The sequence below is a fragment of the Mustela lutreola genome, chromosome 17 (assembly GCF_030435805.1).
Source record: "Mustela lutreola isolate mMusLut2 chromosome 17, mMusLut2.pri, whole genome shotgun sequence".
Taxonomy (NCBI): domain Eukaryota; kingdom Metazoa; phylum Chordata; class Mammalia; order Carnivora; family Mustelidae; genus Mustela; species Mustela lutreola.
Window position 1 is genome coordinate 39837733 of NC_081306.1, and position 15030 is coordinate 39852762.

General features: G+C 43.6%; 1 protein-coding gene across 5 annotated transcripts in view; it reads right to left on the reverse strand.

Moving 5' to 3' along the window:
• The window catches only part of SMURF1 (SMAD specific E3 ubiquitin protein ligase 1), a 106585-nt gene extending 91843 nt beyond the window's left edge, over positions 1-14742 (reverse strand). For 4 of the 5 annotated variants that reach the window (XM_059155632.1, XM_059155630.1, XM_059155629.1 and 1 more), the window contains exon 1: positions 14619-14742. In XM_059155632.1, coding sequence (XP_059011615.1) covers positions 14619-14673 — 55 coding nt within the window. In that variant the 5' untranslated portion in view covers positions 14674-14742. Of the gene's footprint in view, positions 1-13042; positions 14124-14618 lie in introns of those variants that run through there. The other variant, XM_059155631.1, reaches the window with a different exon arrangement.
• Positions 14743-15030: the final 288 nt, after the last annotated feature.

Here is a 15030-nt window from a genome sequence, read left to right on the forward strand (position 1 = left end):
TTGGGGCAGGGGCCAGGGCAGAAGGGGGACTCTGCTCCACATCATCATTCAGGGACCCAGGCTGATAAAGGCTCCACCATATGCCACACAGTTGCCAGTGCCCCCACAGAAGAGCTGGAGGCTCCTACTGCTTCAGCCTCACCGTGGGACAAATCTAGTCTTACGGTTCACCAGCCAGAACTCGTCCTGTGGTCCCACTAACCACAAGGCTTCTGAAGAGCAGAGAGGTTTCTGCTACAGAGGCAGCTGTGGGTGTATGAAAATAGAGCAATTCCTGTATTGTGTGGAAAAGCGAGATACAGGACAGTGCACATCCTAGTCTAGCACCTGCGTCCAAGAGCGGGAGAAAAGGAAGGGGGCAAAGAACCTTTGGAAGAAACAAGACAAACTAGTAATGTCATGATAATAATAGTCACTCCCCTAGAGGCAAGCTGGTTGACAAGGGACAGAGTGTAGGAGACTTATTTTTGATGAATACCCTTTTATATCATATGCATACATCATCTATTTAAAAACTCTCACTGAAATTTTTAGGCTGTGATGTACACACTTCAAATTAATGAGCTGGGTTGTTTTTCTGAATAAAGTTCCATCTATTCTAATATAAGAAGCCCCAAATCCTTGACTCATACTGCCTGAAATTAAACACCTGGAGTAACACTGACATCATCGTATCCTTTCGTAAAGCCTTGTGAGAGATCTTGACTGGCTTCTGTCGATTCTAAACATAAACAATGCTACTGAGCAGGTGATAATTGCTTACGTTAATAAACGGTTTCCTTCTGGAAATCATATTTCTGTTACTTCCACATAGGTACCATTTCCCAAAGTAAAACTCCTTTTCTGAAAGAAAAATGTATTTTTTTTCCTACTGCTAGGCTGAACCCTATGCAAAATACAGCAACCAAACCCAGGTTTCCAAAAAGAAAACAGTGCTGCTATCTCAGAACGCATGAAAATATGTTGATATGACGCACAAAGCCAGTCTTGATATGAACTATAATGTTGATATGATGCACAGAGCCAGTCTTTTCCAAAATCATAATCAACACCCTCAAATAATATTTAAATGCTTCGTGTGCCAGATGTGCCAGAGGACAGCCTCTGGGGCTTATGACTAGGTAAAGGGTACTTCTGCTCGCCTCCTGTAGTTGTCTCAAACAAAAGTGGAATCCGTTGACATTCAGGTGATGAAGCAAGCCATAAATAATGCAATAAGTAAACACGTAGGTCAAGTCTCCAAAAAGACTTCCATAATTCATTTCTATCTTAATATCAAAAACAGGTCTAAAAAAAGAGCCCAAACAGGCTTACACCACTCCCATCACAACACCTTAAGTTTCAGGCTCCAAGAGAAACAGAATGCTATCGAGGATCTGTGCTATCCTTACGGATTTTACTCTAAATTCCAGCTTAGCAGATTACATGGTGACTTTTTACTGCACAAGTTGGTTCTTAAACCAGCCTGTGACTATCACTCAAGCTCTACAGTATACTTCCACATATAAATTTTAGTGGAAAATCAAATGCCATGCACTGCTTTCAAGTATCAATATTATGTCTTCCCACTGAATGTGTCTGGGTGTATCAAAGGCATTTTCCTAAACAGGCTTTCCGCCAAAAACCTGGGTGCTCTAAAAGGTTCTGGGTACCATCAATTCACCTACCTTTCATTTCAAATAGCTTGACCCAACTGATATTAACGATCTCCAAAAACATGACTCCATTTTATTTCTAAGTCGCTGAAGAAAAGCAAATTATCAAAGTTTCCAAGCCTACCATGGGTCTTGTATAATCCATTATTAAATCTACAGAACGAATTAGTAATTATTAAATTGCCAATACTGCAATACAGGAGACCAACACCAACATAAGGAGGGAAAAAAAAAAGAAAAGAAACTTCAGGTCACACTGCATTATGTTTAAACTGAAGACAGATGGCATTAATTTGTGGGTATGCAAACAATTGCCAGGACTTCCAAGTCAAAGACAGCCATAATACCATGTATCATTGTTTTTAAGACATTTTTTCTGATTTTAACATCTCTGAAATCTTCAAATGAATCACAGTGTAGTGTAATTACTGGTGTTTCTTTTTTAGTGGTACATAAAACAATGGTGTGACTTTTCAAAGTCATCTTAGAGTCACTGAAATATGACAACATTAACATTAGCTAACACATATTGAACACTTACTACGGACCAGACATTGCATGTGGATTATTTCATTTAATATACACAAACTGAAGTGTCTCCAACTATTTCCCAACTCATCCCCTTTTTTTTTTAGCTGAGTAAACTAAGAGATGAGATCACTCATCTAAAGGCAAAGGCTGGCTCCTGCCCAGCTCCTAAACCACCCCACCTGGCTGACTCCAGAAGAAAGACCTTGGAGGTATGAGAGCCAACCATTCTTCTTGGAAGATAGGTTCAAAGCTCAGCCAAGCATCTTTAAGCCCCCTTTGCTGGTTTTTTGTTTGTTTGTTTGTTTGTTTTAGGAAAATAGCAAAGAAAACACAGAGCTCCAAATATCAAAAATGAGTATTAATCCAAAGCTTTCATTATAAAAGAAGGGTTGGTAATCACTTACCAAAAAAATTATACACTTGGATAAAAACGAATTTTTTCTTTCTATTCCTCCTAAATTCAACTTACAAACAACTAATATGCACTTTCCCCTCTCAAAAATATCCTATCATCTCCAGAGAAATGACTTAAGAATTTCTAGAATCTGGGGTGTCTTGGTGGCTCAGTGGGTTAAGCTTCTGCCTCCGGCTCAGGTCATGACCTCAAGGTCCTGGGATTGAGCCCCGCATCCGCATCCGGCTCTCTGCTCAGCAGGGAGCCTGCTTCCCCCTCTCTCTCTGCCTGCCTCTCTGCCTACTTGTGATCTCTCTCAGTCAAATAAATAAATAAATAATTTTTTTTAAATTTCTAGAATCTGCACTGAAGTTTGTTTAAAATCTTAGTATTGAAATAATCCCCAATAAAATAACACTGCACAACAATTCAGAAACATTCTATAATACAAATCAGCAATGATATTTGTTGGGGTAAGTTCATATATAAAGCTACCAGTCCTAACTCTCAGGAAAAATATCGGCATTTTTACAAAAATGGCATCTTTTGCTTTGCACTACTACAAAGAAGGCATATTTCTTTTTCCTAAGTTCATTAAATGGCAGCTTTATCATCCTCACACTCAGCATACACAAAACTAGCATTATAAATTTTTTTTAATGGGATTGTCTAGTTATTTGTTGGTTGCCCTCCTAGCATCCATTTTTCTCTCCCATCAAAACGTCCCAAATGTTGGGTGGGACTAACGCCATTACTAGATTCCAAGATGGCTCCTTCTTGTCCAACCAGCACATCCCATCATCCTTGCCACGGTGGTTGGTTCACAAATGAACACATGACCCACAACAGGTGAACCCAACAAAGGGATTCAACTCCAGGACTTCCATTCTAGCAATGAGCTGTTGGGAAAGTGGACTTTAAACATTTCTGCTGGTTAAACCTAGAAGCAAATAGCCATGGGAGCTTCTAATAGCCATCTTTTGATCATAAGAAAAAAGATAGCCAAGAATGGTTCTGAGGTCACAGCGCTGAGAACCAAAGTGAAACTGCATTCTTCTCATGCTATTAACTACTTTTGGACTTTTCAGTTAACTTACTGAATAAAATGCTTCCTACAGAACCAATTTAAGCTAGGTTTTCTGCTACTTACATCTGAAAGCATCCTGGTTTGTTTTTTTTGTTTAATAAAAATATCATGACGTATGGTATTATAAATACAAGACAGAAGCAAAAAATGTGAAATTGGCTGAAGAAAGGAGGCAGGGTAAAATTCAATGAACACCCTCCCTGGTTGATGATATCAATTACTAAGATAGGGGAGACTCGGATCAGAGCATCTTGGGGAATGACTGGGGGGTTTGGTGTGGTGAGAAGGACAAAACTGGGAGTTATCCGGAGGCAACCACTGTTGTATTCCTGTACAAGGGAATGTAACGTGTTCTGAACCATGGAGACTGAATTTCCCATTCTAAACTCATTTTTCAAATAGTAATCTTCAGTTTGGCTTCCTGACTTCCCTCCATGGTTGTGTACAATTGAACTTGTCATTGGCTGTCCCTAAATCATCAGACCAGGAGAAGCTCTACATACCCTGACCAAGACAACTGGTCATTCTCTCCAGTGCCCTTGGAGCTGCAGCTAGAGGCAGCGAACCCCGAAGCGGAGGGTAAAGGAGCTGCGCTAGCCAGGAGAAAAGGGTAATCCTGGCAAACCTCTTTCCAGCTCCCGCTTTCCAATAAGCCAGAATGAGAACTTTTATAATAAATCTTTCAGCATCTTTGAAAGAGAGAAATAATTGATAAATGACATTGAAATCAAATAGGGCACGAAGCTGCTGTCCAAGCAAGAGATGGTCCCAGCTTGAAGTAGGATGGAGACAACAGGCCTAAAGAGAAGACACCCTCCACATGAACTATGGTGGCAGAGTCAAGAAGGCTGAAGCAGAAGTTAGGTATGAAAAACGAGAACAGGTCTTGGTTTTTGGTTTGAGCAACTGAGTAGATCTAACGAAGCGAGGATGACTGGGAGAGGAAGGCTTCTGGGGAAGAAGGAACCAGGAAGATCGCTTGGGACATGTTAAGCTTAAGGTGTCTCTTAGGCACGTTTGGGAAGAGGAATGCCACCTGTTCAACCTTGCACAATCAAGAAGGGAGAAAAGGCTAAGAAAAGTTAAATCAATGTCCCATGGGGACATGTAGGCCTTCTCCTTCACATGACTATTGATTATGGTAAAGTATGAATTCATTATAGCTGGACTAAGTGTGTTTCCAAGTATTTCTGTAACAGCACATGGGATGATTATCTATTCGGGACAAGAGAAACAATCTTTCTCTGTCCTATAAAGTGTGCGTTTAAAGAGTAAAACAAGTTGCATGCTTTTTTTAACCTAGAAATAAAACACGTACAAAACAAAACACCCAGCCCTCTTGGAGCTTGGTTTGATAGCTTGGCTCCCATGAGGAAACAGGAGAACAAGGACACACAGAAAGAAAGCAATACTAGCCCTGTTCAGATGAGCAGACATTGAACAATCCTCAAATCCATCATTTGTAGGTAATACATGGAGAAATGCTATTCAGTAAACTTAGAATTTTTATCCCAAAGACCTAGGAGAACAAAAAGGCAATGAATTATTACAACTTTTTCTACTTTTATAGAGTCAGAGATTCCTTTTTTAGGCACAGCTAAAATTAGTAAAGAAGCCCTTTAAAAAAGTTTAAAGCAAACATACTGATTATGTGAATACTTAGGGAAAATACCAAGTTTTTGTTCCTGATTTATGCAAATTAGCATTTTCACTTCCACTTTAGGGATGAGGTTCTTTTCTTTTCTTTTTTTTTTTTAAGATTTTATTCATTTATTTGATAGACAGAGATCACAAGTAGGCAGAGAGGCAGGCAGAGAGAGAGAGAGAGAGAGAGAGACAGAGAGGAGGAACCAGGCTCCCTGCCGAGCAGAGAGAGCCGATGCGGGGCTCGATCCCAGGACCCTGAGATCATGACCTGAGCTGAAGGCAAAGGCTTTAACCCACTGAGCCCCCCAGGCACCACATGAGGTTATTTTCTAAAATTTTCTAAAATTAGGTCAGAGATAACCCCAAATGACATTCCAAATAAAGGACTATTATTCAGAACCACGACCCCAGTCTTTCAAGGACTCACTATAGAAAGGGGCTTCAGGAGGACCCGATTTCTGAATCTGGCAAGAATCATTTGGGCTTACTTAGTATTATGCCGGAAAAATTTTGGGTAGGAGGTGTTATCAGAACAAACATATCCTCTGGGAAAATGAGTTTGTTGAGATCTACAAAGTATGCAGAATATTTTTTACTCTCCAAAACCCAGGAATCGTCCTGTGAAGAAATGCACATAAACATGGATATATGCCTTTAGATGCCATTTAAGCCTTTTAAAATATATTTGGCGGGGTGTGGGGGGGGTGCCTGGGTGGCTCAGTTGTTAAGCGTCTGCCTTTGGCTCAGGTCATGATCTCAGGGTCCAGGGACTGAGCCCAGCATCAGGCTCCCTGCTCAGCGGGAAGCCTGCTTCCCCCTCTCCCACTCCCCCTGCTTGTGTTCCCTCTCTTGCTGTGTCTCTCTCTGTCGAATAAATAAAATCTTAAAAAAAAAAAAAAATCATTTTGAATTTTCAGAACACCTACATACAAAAACAGTTACTATTGGCAATTAATGTACTTGTTGCTCTAAGAAATTCTTAAGAGCTGTAGATTCTTTTTTGATTTTAACATCTGTAATTGTTGAAAAGCAATCTATTCTCAAGCAGGAAGGGGGAAGAGATCAAACAATACAAAGAGGAAACCAGGGAAAAGATGTCCCTCTCGCCTGGATCTTCAGGCCCTGGTTCTCCTTCCCAGAGAAAATTACCATCAGTCTTCTCAGAGGTATCCTTGTTGTAATGTTCTATACAAATAGATCTAGATAAATTTCCCCTTTTATTTTTTATTACTCGCACAGTATGTACAATATTCACTGTTTTGAATCTTTTTCCCCACTCTCAACAATGTATCTTAGAAAATGTTCCACATCAGAATATAAAGCACTATCAGGGCACCTGGTGGCTCAGTCAGTTGAGCGTCTGCCTCTGGCTCAAGTCATGATCCCGAGATCCCAGATCGAGTCCTGCGTCAGACTCCCTGCTCAGTGGAGAGTCTGCTTCTCCCTCTGCCCTGTTCATGCTCTCTCTAGCTCTCAAATAATTTTTAAAAATTTTTAAAATAAATAAAGCACTATCTTATTCTCTTTAACAGCTACACATCCCTGGGGATATAATGTAATTTCTTTAACTAGTACCCTACTGATGCACACTTAGGTTGTTTCCAGTCTTTCATAAGCTCAAACAATGCTGCAATAAGTAAGACTTTTTTTTTTTTTTTAAGTTTATTTACTTATTCATTTTTAAGTAATCTCTCCACCCAGTGTGGGTGGGGCTCGAACTCACAACCCCCAGATCAAAAGTCTCATGTTTTTCCGACTAAGCCACCCAGGCCCTGGCTGCATATTAAGACTTTACACAAATGTGTGAATGGATCTGGGAAAAAAATTCCTGGAGGCAGAACTGTTCGATCAAGGGCATATACACTTATTATCTGATAGCACCAAACTGCCATCCTTACTCTATTATGTCAGCTTACATTTCCCAGCCAACGGTGTAAAAGAGTTTCTCCTTTTCCTCACCTTTGTCATCCCTAACATATTTCCAAACTCTCTGGTCTTTGCTAATCTGCTAAATGAAAAACAGCTGCACTCCTAGTTTTAACTGATATATTGTTCGGTATATAGGGCTGGGCATCTCTCTGCATGTTTGAAATTCATTTTTTTTTTCCCCTTTCCTATGAATTGTCTGTATTCTTTGCAAACAGGTTATTGGCCTACTCCTAGTTGACTTTGAGAGCTCTTTATACAGTAAGGAAGCTAGACTTTCATTTTCACATAGATTGCAAATTGTTTTTCCTAGTTTGTCTTTGCATATTAGTTTTTATCCATTTTCTTTTTCCATGGAGAAATTTCCTATCCAACTAAAGTTTTTTTAATTATTTACAATTATGTACCAGCTGATTCTTTCAGATTTCTAAAGCTACAAAACCATATCACTTGCAAATAATAGCAATTTTGCTTTCTGATGTCTTTTTCTAATTAATAACAATTTTGACAGTGTACATCCCTGTATTGTTCCTGACTTTAATGGGAATGCTTCCAAGGATTCACAATTAAAGATGATGCTGTCTTTGGCTTCTAACACTATTTCTCTAAGAATCTTTCTGAATGCACAAAGAATTTAACAGTTTGTTCTTGAGTGCATTTTTCATGTCCATCCATAGGTTTTATAGATTTTCTTCAGTGTCAAATATGCCATTAGCTTTAGCATTTACATAATTATTTAGGAACTAAAAATAACAGGAACCTATGACTCTGTATTTACACTCGGCTACTCTACAAATAATTCGTAACTATTCATTAAAATATTTAATGCACATCTAGTCCCCGTGCGACATGAAAATGCAGGTATCTCGCATCCCAGGCAAACCGAGTCTCCAAAAGATCATAATCCACCCACCTCCTTTCCTCACTGTGGCACTTTTTGTAAGCTAGAAATCAGATTCAGACCTTCTGACTCCCAACCCAGGGTTTAAGGCACAAGAAAGCACCATGGCCTTTAGAGAATTTAGCGACTGCCCAACCAACAAAGAAAAAAGCAGGCTACCGTCTACAACCCGCAGCTTCACAAGGTTCTCTTCCAGACTCCTGAAAGCAACCTCCAAGTTGGACTCAGGAGCTTAAAACCTCTGAAATGGCATCACCCAGCAGCCAGCGTCATAGGTTCATGCTCAGTGATACACAATGTTGCCGACATTCCTCAGCCAATTAGAATCCCTTTCAGCTGCGAGGGAGGTGCACACAGCTGGAATCAGGTGGGGGCAGCGCCAGATGCATTGATTGTATGTTATTTACGCCTTGTTTTAAAACAATAAAAGGGTTTCTTTTTTTCCTTTAATCCAGAAGTATGGAAACCTATTCCACTTAGTTTAAATGTCCAAATGGATGAAATTACATCTGTAGACACAACAGTAATTCTAACATTTTGAAAAGAAGATATGCCTGCTCCACATGGCTAGGTGCTTTTGTTTTGTTTCTCAACAGAGCTCTCCAGCTCATCTCTAAGTAGCATGCCTTAGGGACTGTGGTCAGCTGGAAGGAGCGTGCAGAGGACAACAAGCCAATTTAAATTAGAGGCTGGCTCTCACTAAAATTCACTTACAGAACAAGTGAAGCAGTCGCTTAAGTTGTTCAGGGACAAAAATAAATAAATAAATGGCCACATAGTTTTAATTCTCTGTTTAAAAATATTTCACCTCTAAAACGGTTTTGAAATTACAAAAATGTGATCCAAATAAGAATTCTAAAAGTTCGGGTTTCTCAACCAGAATATCAGAGCCTGCCAAGATACTAAATTATTTCATCTATTTTGGAAGGTTCCTGAACTTCCCTTTTGCTCTTGGCACTCAATAAAAATGCACAATTCAGCTATTTTAACTTTTAACCAGTGCCCACAAACATGTTACAAAACAGCCAGTCTAGTTAAGTGGATCATTGAGCCGATGTTGAAATATTATGGGTCAGTCTTCCTTTTTTTATTCATGAGGAAAGATTTCTTGCCGAGTGACTCAGTCACAGAACCTCCTGACACCCAGCGTTCCACACTAGGACCTGACAATGTGTCCAAACAGAGAAAATGAAAATTTGTAGAAGAGAAGGAATAACTCGAAGTTCAGACACCACTTTCATGGTTGCAAAACCCGTAGTTTTTACCTCAAATAGTTAGACTTGTAGGCAAAAATTCTAGTTGGCTTTCACTACAACTGCTATAAAGATACAGATAAAAATAAAGTGTATAAAGTTATTTATTTCATTGCTCAGGTCAGTTAGGTGGGTCAAGAAGCTTTAAAAAGAAATGGATTTGAGGCGGAAAAAAACAACCTTAATGTGATCAAATCACAAATAAAATCAGTAATGCAACCTATATTTGGCAGAATGTGATTTCTTTTAGAGTAAATTGAGGTTTTGCCATAGTTACTTGATTTAGCCCATTCCACACCCTTGGCTAATTCAGCTCAGAGAAGTGCCTTGACTATACCTCCAGAAACTTGAGGCTGACCCTGAGGAAAATGTTCTAGAAACTCAGGAGCAGCTCATGGCTAAACACCAAATGACTTATTCCAGCCTATCGTGGTTATGGTTGTTAAAACCCAAAGTTCTTCCTGCCTTACATAAACCAGGTTCCCTGCTGGCATAACCTAACAAAGGCAACACTTAACAGCTTTCTTAACCTTTCAGAGAAGCCAAACTAGTCCAAATCAATTAGGCCACCTGTTACTGATAAATCAGAGTTATTGACAGCTATTAATACAACTTTTTCTCTCCAAGTAGCCTCATCTGGATGGCTGAACCCCAAGTCTCCCTTACTTTCCGTGTGCTACAACTTTAAAAATAGCCTCTGGGACACCTGGGTGGCTCAGTGGGTTAAAGCCTCTGCCTTCGGCTCAGGTCATGGTCTCAGGGTCCTGGGATCGAGTCCCGCATGGGGCTCTCTGCTCAGCAGGGAGCCTGCTTCCTCCTCTCTCTCTGCCTGCCTCTCTGCCTACTTGTGATCTCTGTCAAATAAATAAATAAAATCTTTTAAAAAATAAATAAATAAAAAATAAAAATAAAAATAGCCTCTGTTTCCACATGCTATCAAAGAAGGTCTCCTCCCCCCTCTACTTGGAATTAGAATTTTTCTTTTCACAATACACAGTCACGCTCCAAAAGCTATAAAAACACAAGGAGGTTTGAGAGTATCTCAAGGCATAAAAACGCAAAAAATTTTATAGGCATTTGCCATTTCAACTAACTGGTTAACATTAGAATAAAATGAAATTTGCCTGAAGAGCACTGCGGAACCCTTAAAGCTCAAAATTCCACTCTTTTACCCAAAGTGGCCTAAATAACATATCTGGGATTCATTTGCGTACCACATAAGAAGAAAGATTTTGCAAATCCGGCTTGAATTTAAAATAATAATGTTCCCAAAGTGTTTGATTCGCTAGTGAACTCAAAATGTCTGTAAGATAATGTTAAGATAACTTGATTTTGCACATATTATGCCCCAAGCCTACTGAAACTATTTAAAAACTATTTCCCTGTTAAAATACCACAAAGACATTCATTACAGTTAACTTCTTTTAAATATAAAGAGTCAAATATTCATTTTACTGCATAGGCCAGGCTTCCAAAGCAGTTCCATATACCACCCAATAGTTTGCAAAAACAGAAAGGGTTCCACAGGAAGAAAAAAATATATCCTAATCAATACACAAAATGAATGCTTCATCTAAATCAAACACAGGTGCTGTTTTATTTTATTTTATTTTTATTTATTTATTTGACAGAGAAATGACAAGTAGGCAGAGAAGCAGGCAGAGGGACATAGGGAAGCAGGCTTCCGCCAGCAGAGAGCCCACTGTGGGCCTAGATCCCAGGAACCTGAGACCGTGACCTGAGGTGAAGGCAGAGGCTTAACCCACTGAGCCACCCAGGCACCCAAGTGCTGTGTTTTAACACAAATTTCTGAAAATCAGCATTGAGAGTAACAGAAAGCGTAAGTACCCAACGTAATTTGGAATAAGAAGGTAGCCAAAATGAGAAAGAGAATCAAAGAATGTTACAATAAAGTTGAAATCTCATTTTATATGAGGAAACGGAAACCCAGCAAGGTTACATAATTTGTTCCATATCATGCAGTTTATGGTAGGTCTGATCAAAATCACATTCCTTCATTTTAAATCCAATCCTCTACTCATCACCAAATACAACTGTAGACCCCAAAGTTCTAAAGACTCTTTTATACTCCAATGTCTTCACACGCTGCCTTGAATCATGCCCTGTGTGATATTACTGACCGGTGAGAATATCCCTCGGTTTAAAAACAAATTTTTTTTTTCCAATATGACACATAGTAATAAACTCTGAAACCTGTAGCAAGAGTACTCAATTTTTGAAAGATGGCTACCCCAACATGCCAGAAGTGGAGAGATTTCAAACCCCTGACAACCTTAAAAATGAGGCGGGGGGCGGGGTGCACCTAGGTGGCTCAGTCTAAGAGTCTGCCTTCGGCTGGGGTCATGATCCCAGAGTTCTGGGATCGAGCCCCACACCGGGCTCTCTGCTCAGCAGGGAGCCTGCTTCCCCCTCCCTCTCTCTGCCTCTCTGCTACTTGTGATCTCTCGCTCTCTCTCTGTCAAATAAATAAATAAACATCTTAAAAAAAAAAAAAAAATGAGGCCAGGGGCGCCTGGGTGGTTCAGTGGGTTGAAGCCTCTGCCTTCGGCTCAGGTCATAATCCTGGGTTCCTGGGATCGAGCTCTCTGCTCAGCAGGGAGCCTGCTTCCCTTCCTCTCTCTGCCTGCCTCTCTGCCTACTTGTGATCTCTGACTGTCAAATAAATTAAAAAAAAAAAAAAAATGAGGCCAAAACCTATTCTATCTACAATGAAACAGGATTCCAGCATCTTAATTAACATAACAGCGTGTCAATTAACATTCAACAGACAACACACGTGGGTCATATGGGTCTGCAATCACCGCTAAACTCAATTCTGTTGCAGCGAGGACCACACTCACAGATCATCCCAGACCTTCAATAACACCAACAGGGGTGAAGGGAAAGGGGGCTTTGGAAATAACCCTCATCACCTGATCCTTCAATAGCAAATCCCATGCCAAACTCTTCAAAACGTTTCTGTATCTTCAGTATCTAAATTTCTGAGCCCAAAAATTATTTGCGAGGACAAACCAAGCCTTCCCTTTCACCAGGGATAGGCCCACACGAGCCAACAAGGTTTGAAGAACATATACACACCTGACACAAACATTGTAATTAGAACCTATTCCTTCTGAAACATTAGTCACATTTCTACCAGAACTCATGAAATCAGTTACTCCTGCTATTAACAAGAAAAATGAAACCAATCTGATGTCAATTACAGACTGCACTGTAAATGAGAATCAAATTAAAGTTGCCAGTAATTAAAGTTTTACAAGGATTACAAAGTCAAAAACAGGGCTTTCATGGAACCATAAAAATAACAATGTTATATACTGTATCTACATGGTGAGAAGCTGTTTCCTACTAGCCCTGGAATAAAGGATTATGTTCCTCCAGAAGCAAAGATCCCTGGGATACATGGCAGTTATTTCACAAAACCAGGCTCTGGATTTGGGTCCAAATCATTATCTGATCACATTATCTTATTGTAACCTAATCTGACATCTTTATACCAAACCAAACCAAACCAAACCAAAAAACCCCATATATATAACTATACATCTATCTATCTATCTATATATATAGCTATCTATCTATATAAAACCTCTTTGAAAAAAAATAAATCATGCAACAACTACGTACTTTCAAAGGAAACTTTAGTTTGAAACCAATCACCCATTGCTGTTTTCCTGGATTTTTACCGACGAATTAGGGCCACGCATCTGCCATCAAGTGTCCAAAATGCTCATTCGCTCTTGGAAAGGATCTGACCGGACTCTGACCAGACTGGCCACGGAACACAGAAATCCAAGGGAAAGCCTCCTGACAGGAACCGGCCTCAACTTTTCATTTCCTCTCCCAAGCTGGAAACACTGGAGGTCGCAAGTCCCCGGGCAGGAGCGCACGACCGGGCCTCAGGTAGGGTTTAACCTGGGAGGGAGGCCGCAGCACCGCAGTCCCGGGCGGCTAGCGAGGGGCGCCTCCACCAGGCAGCTGGCGACCACACTCCCCAAACCCCGCGCCGCCGGCCCTCAGCAGAGCTCCGCACCCCCCTTGAAGGTGGCACTACCGAGCCTCCTAGCAGACACCGGCACTTCACTGAAGACTCGGTGAGAGCGAATCAAGGAGTCTGCGTTCGTGCTGCTGCCAAAGCCTCCAGTGGGGGCCGGGGGGACCCTCAGCCCTACTCTGGGCTCAAGGAGGTTGCGGGGAGAGGGGCGGGGCTGGTAAAGTGCAATGCAGAAAAGAATTGAAGAAGCACGATCGGGAGCAGACAGTGGCCTGGCCTGAGGCAGAAAGGAAGTGGACTAGACTGAAGAGGTCTGGACCAGGGGGGAAGTGAGGAGAACAGGACCGGGAGCAGCGACACGACAGGACTGAGGAATTCGAGGCTGAAGGAAAGGGTGGAGGCAGCGAGACAGAAGCAGGGGGGCGGGGCCGCCAGATAAGCGAGGGCGGGACTAAGTGGAAAATGAGGGGGCGGGGCCTAGGGGGAAAGTGAGGGAGCCCGGCCAAGGGGGAATAAAGGGGCGGGGCCGGGAGGGGAGAAGCCAGGGGGCAAGTTGGGGAGTCGGTAGAGAGAGGAAGGGCGAGAGTATGGGGGAGGGGGTAAGAAGCGGGGGACTGGAGGGAGAAGCGCGGGGGCACGGCGGAGGAGAGCGGGGAGGCGAGAGAGGATGGGAAGGTGGTGAGAAGCGAGGGGCGGGACCCAGGGCAAGGGGCGGGGCCAGGAGGGAAAGCGAGGAGGCAGGTGAGGGAAGAGGGAAGAAAGCGAGGGGGAGGAAGGGGGCTGAGCAGCGGGGGGCGGGGCCACGAGGGGAGAAACGAGGGGACAAGGCGGGGAGAGGAAGGGGAGCGACCAGGACACGGGGGCGGGGGGAAACGGGAAGGGGGCTAGGAGGGGGGACGCGACGGGGCAGGTGGGAGGAAAAGGAGGGAAGCCGGAGGGCCGGGGGGGGGGGGGCCTGCGGTGGGGGGTCAGAAGCGAGGGGGCGGGGCCGGGAACAGCGAGGGGGCGGGGCCGGGAGCGAGGAGCGAGGGGCACTCGCCGAGGGGGGTGACGAGGTCCTGGGACAACGGCCGGCGTGGGGGAGGGCCACTCTACCGGGGCGCTCTGCGGGAAATTCCGGGGCTGCTGGGGGGCCGTGCGGGGCGCCAGCGGGCGCCGAGCCGTGCGGGGGGCTGGGGGGGAAGCGGGTGGGCCTCCCGCCGGCCGTACCTGTCAGACGGATCTTGATGCTGGAGCCGTTCCTGCGCGTCCCGGGGTTCGACATCTCCCGCCAACGATCGGGCAGCCGCGGATCCAGCGCCGCCGCCCCCCGGCCCGGCCCGGCCCGGCCCCGCCGCCGCCGCCGCCGCCTCAAGGTTACGGCTCCGGGCTGGGCGCCGGGGTCCGAGCCGGGACACAAACTCCGCGGCCCAGGCGTCCGGGCGGCAGGAGGATGGTCGAGCCGGGGGATCGGCCCTCGACCCGGCGCCCCCGACCCTCTCCCGCTCCCAGCCGAGCCCAGTCCCGAGCCGCCGCCTCCGCCGCCGCCGCCGCCACCACTACCACCACCACCTCCTCAGAGCCGGACGCCCGCCGCCCTCGCTGCTTCCGCCGCCGCCGCCGCCGCCGCCTCCCGGAGCCG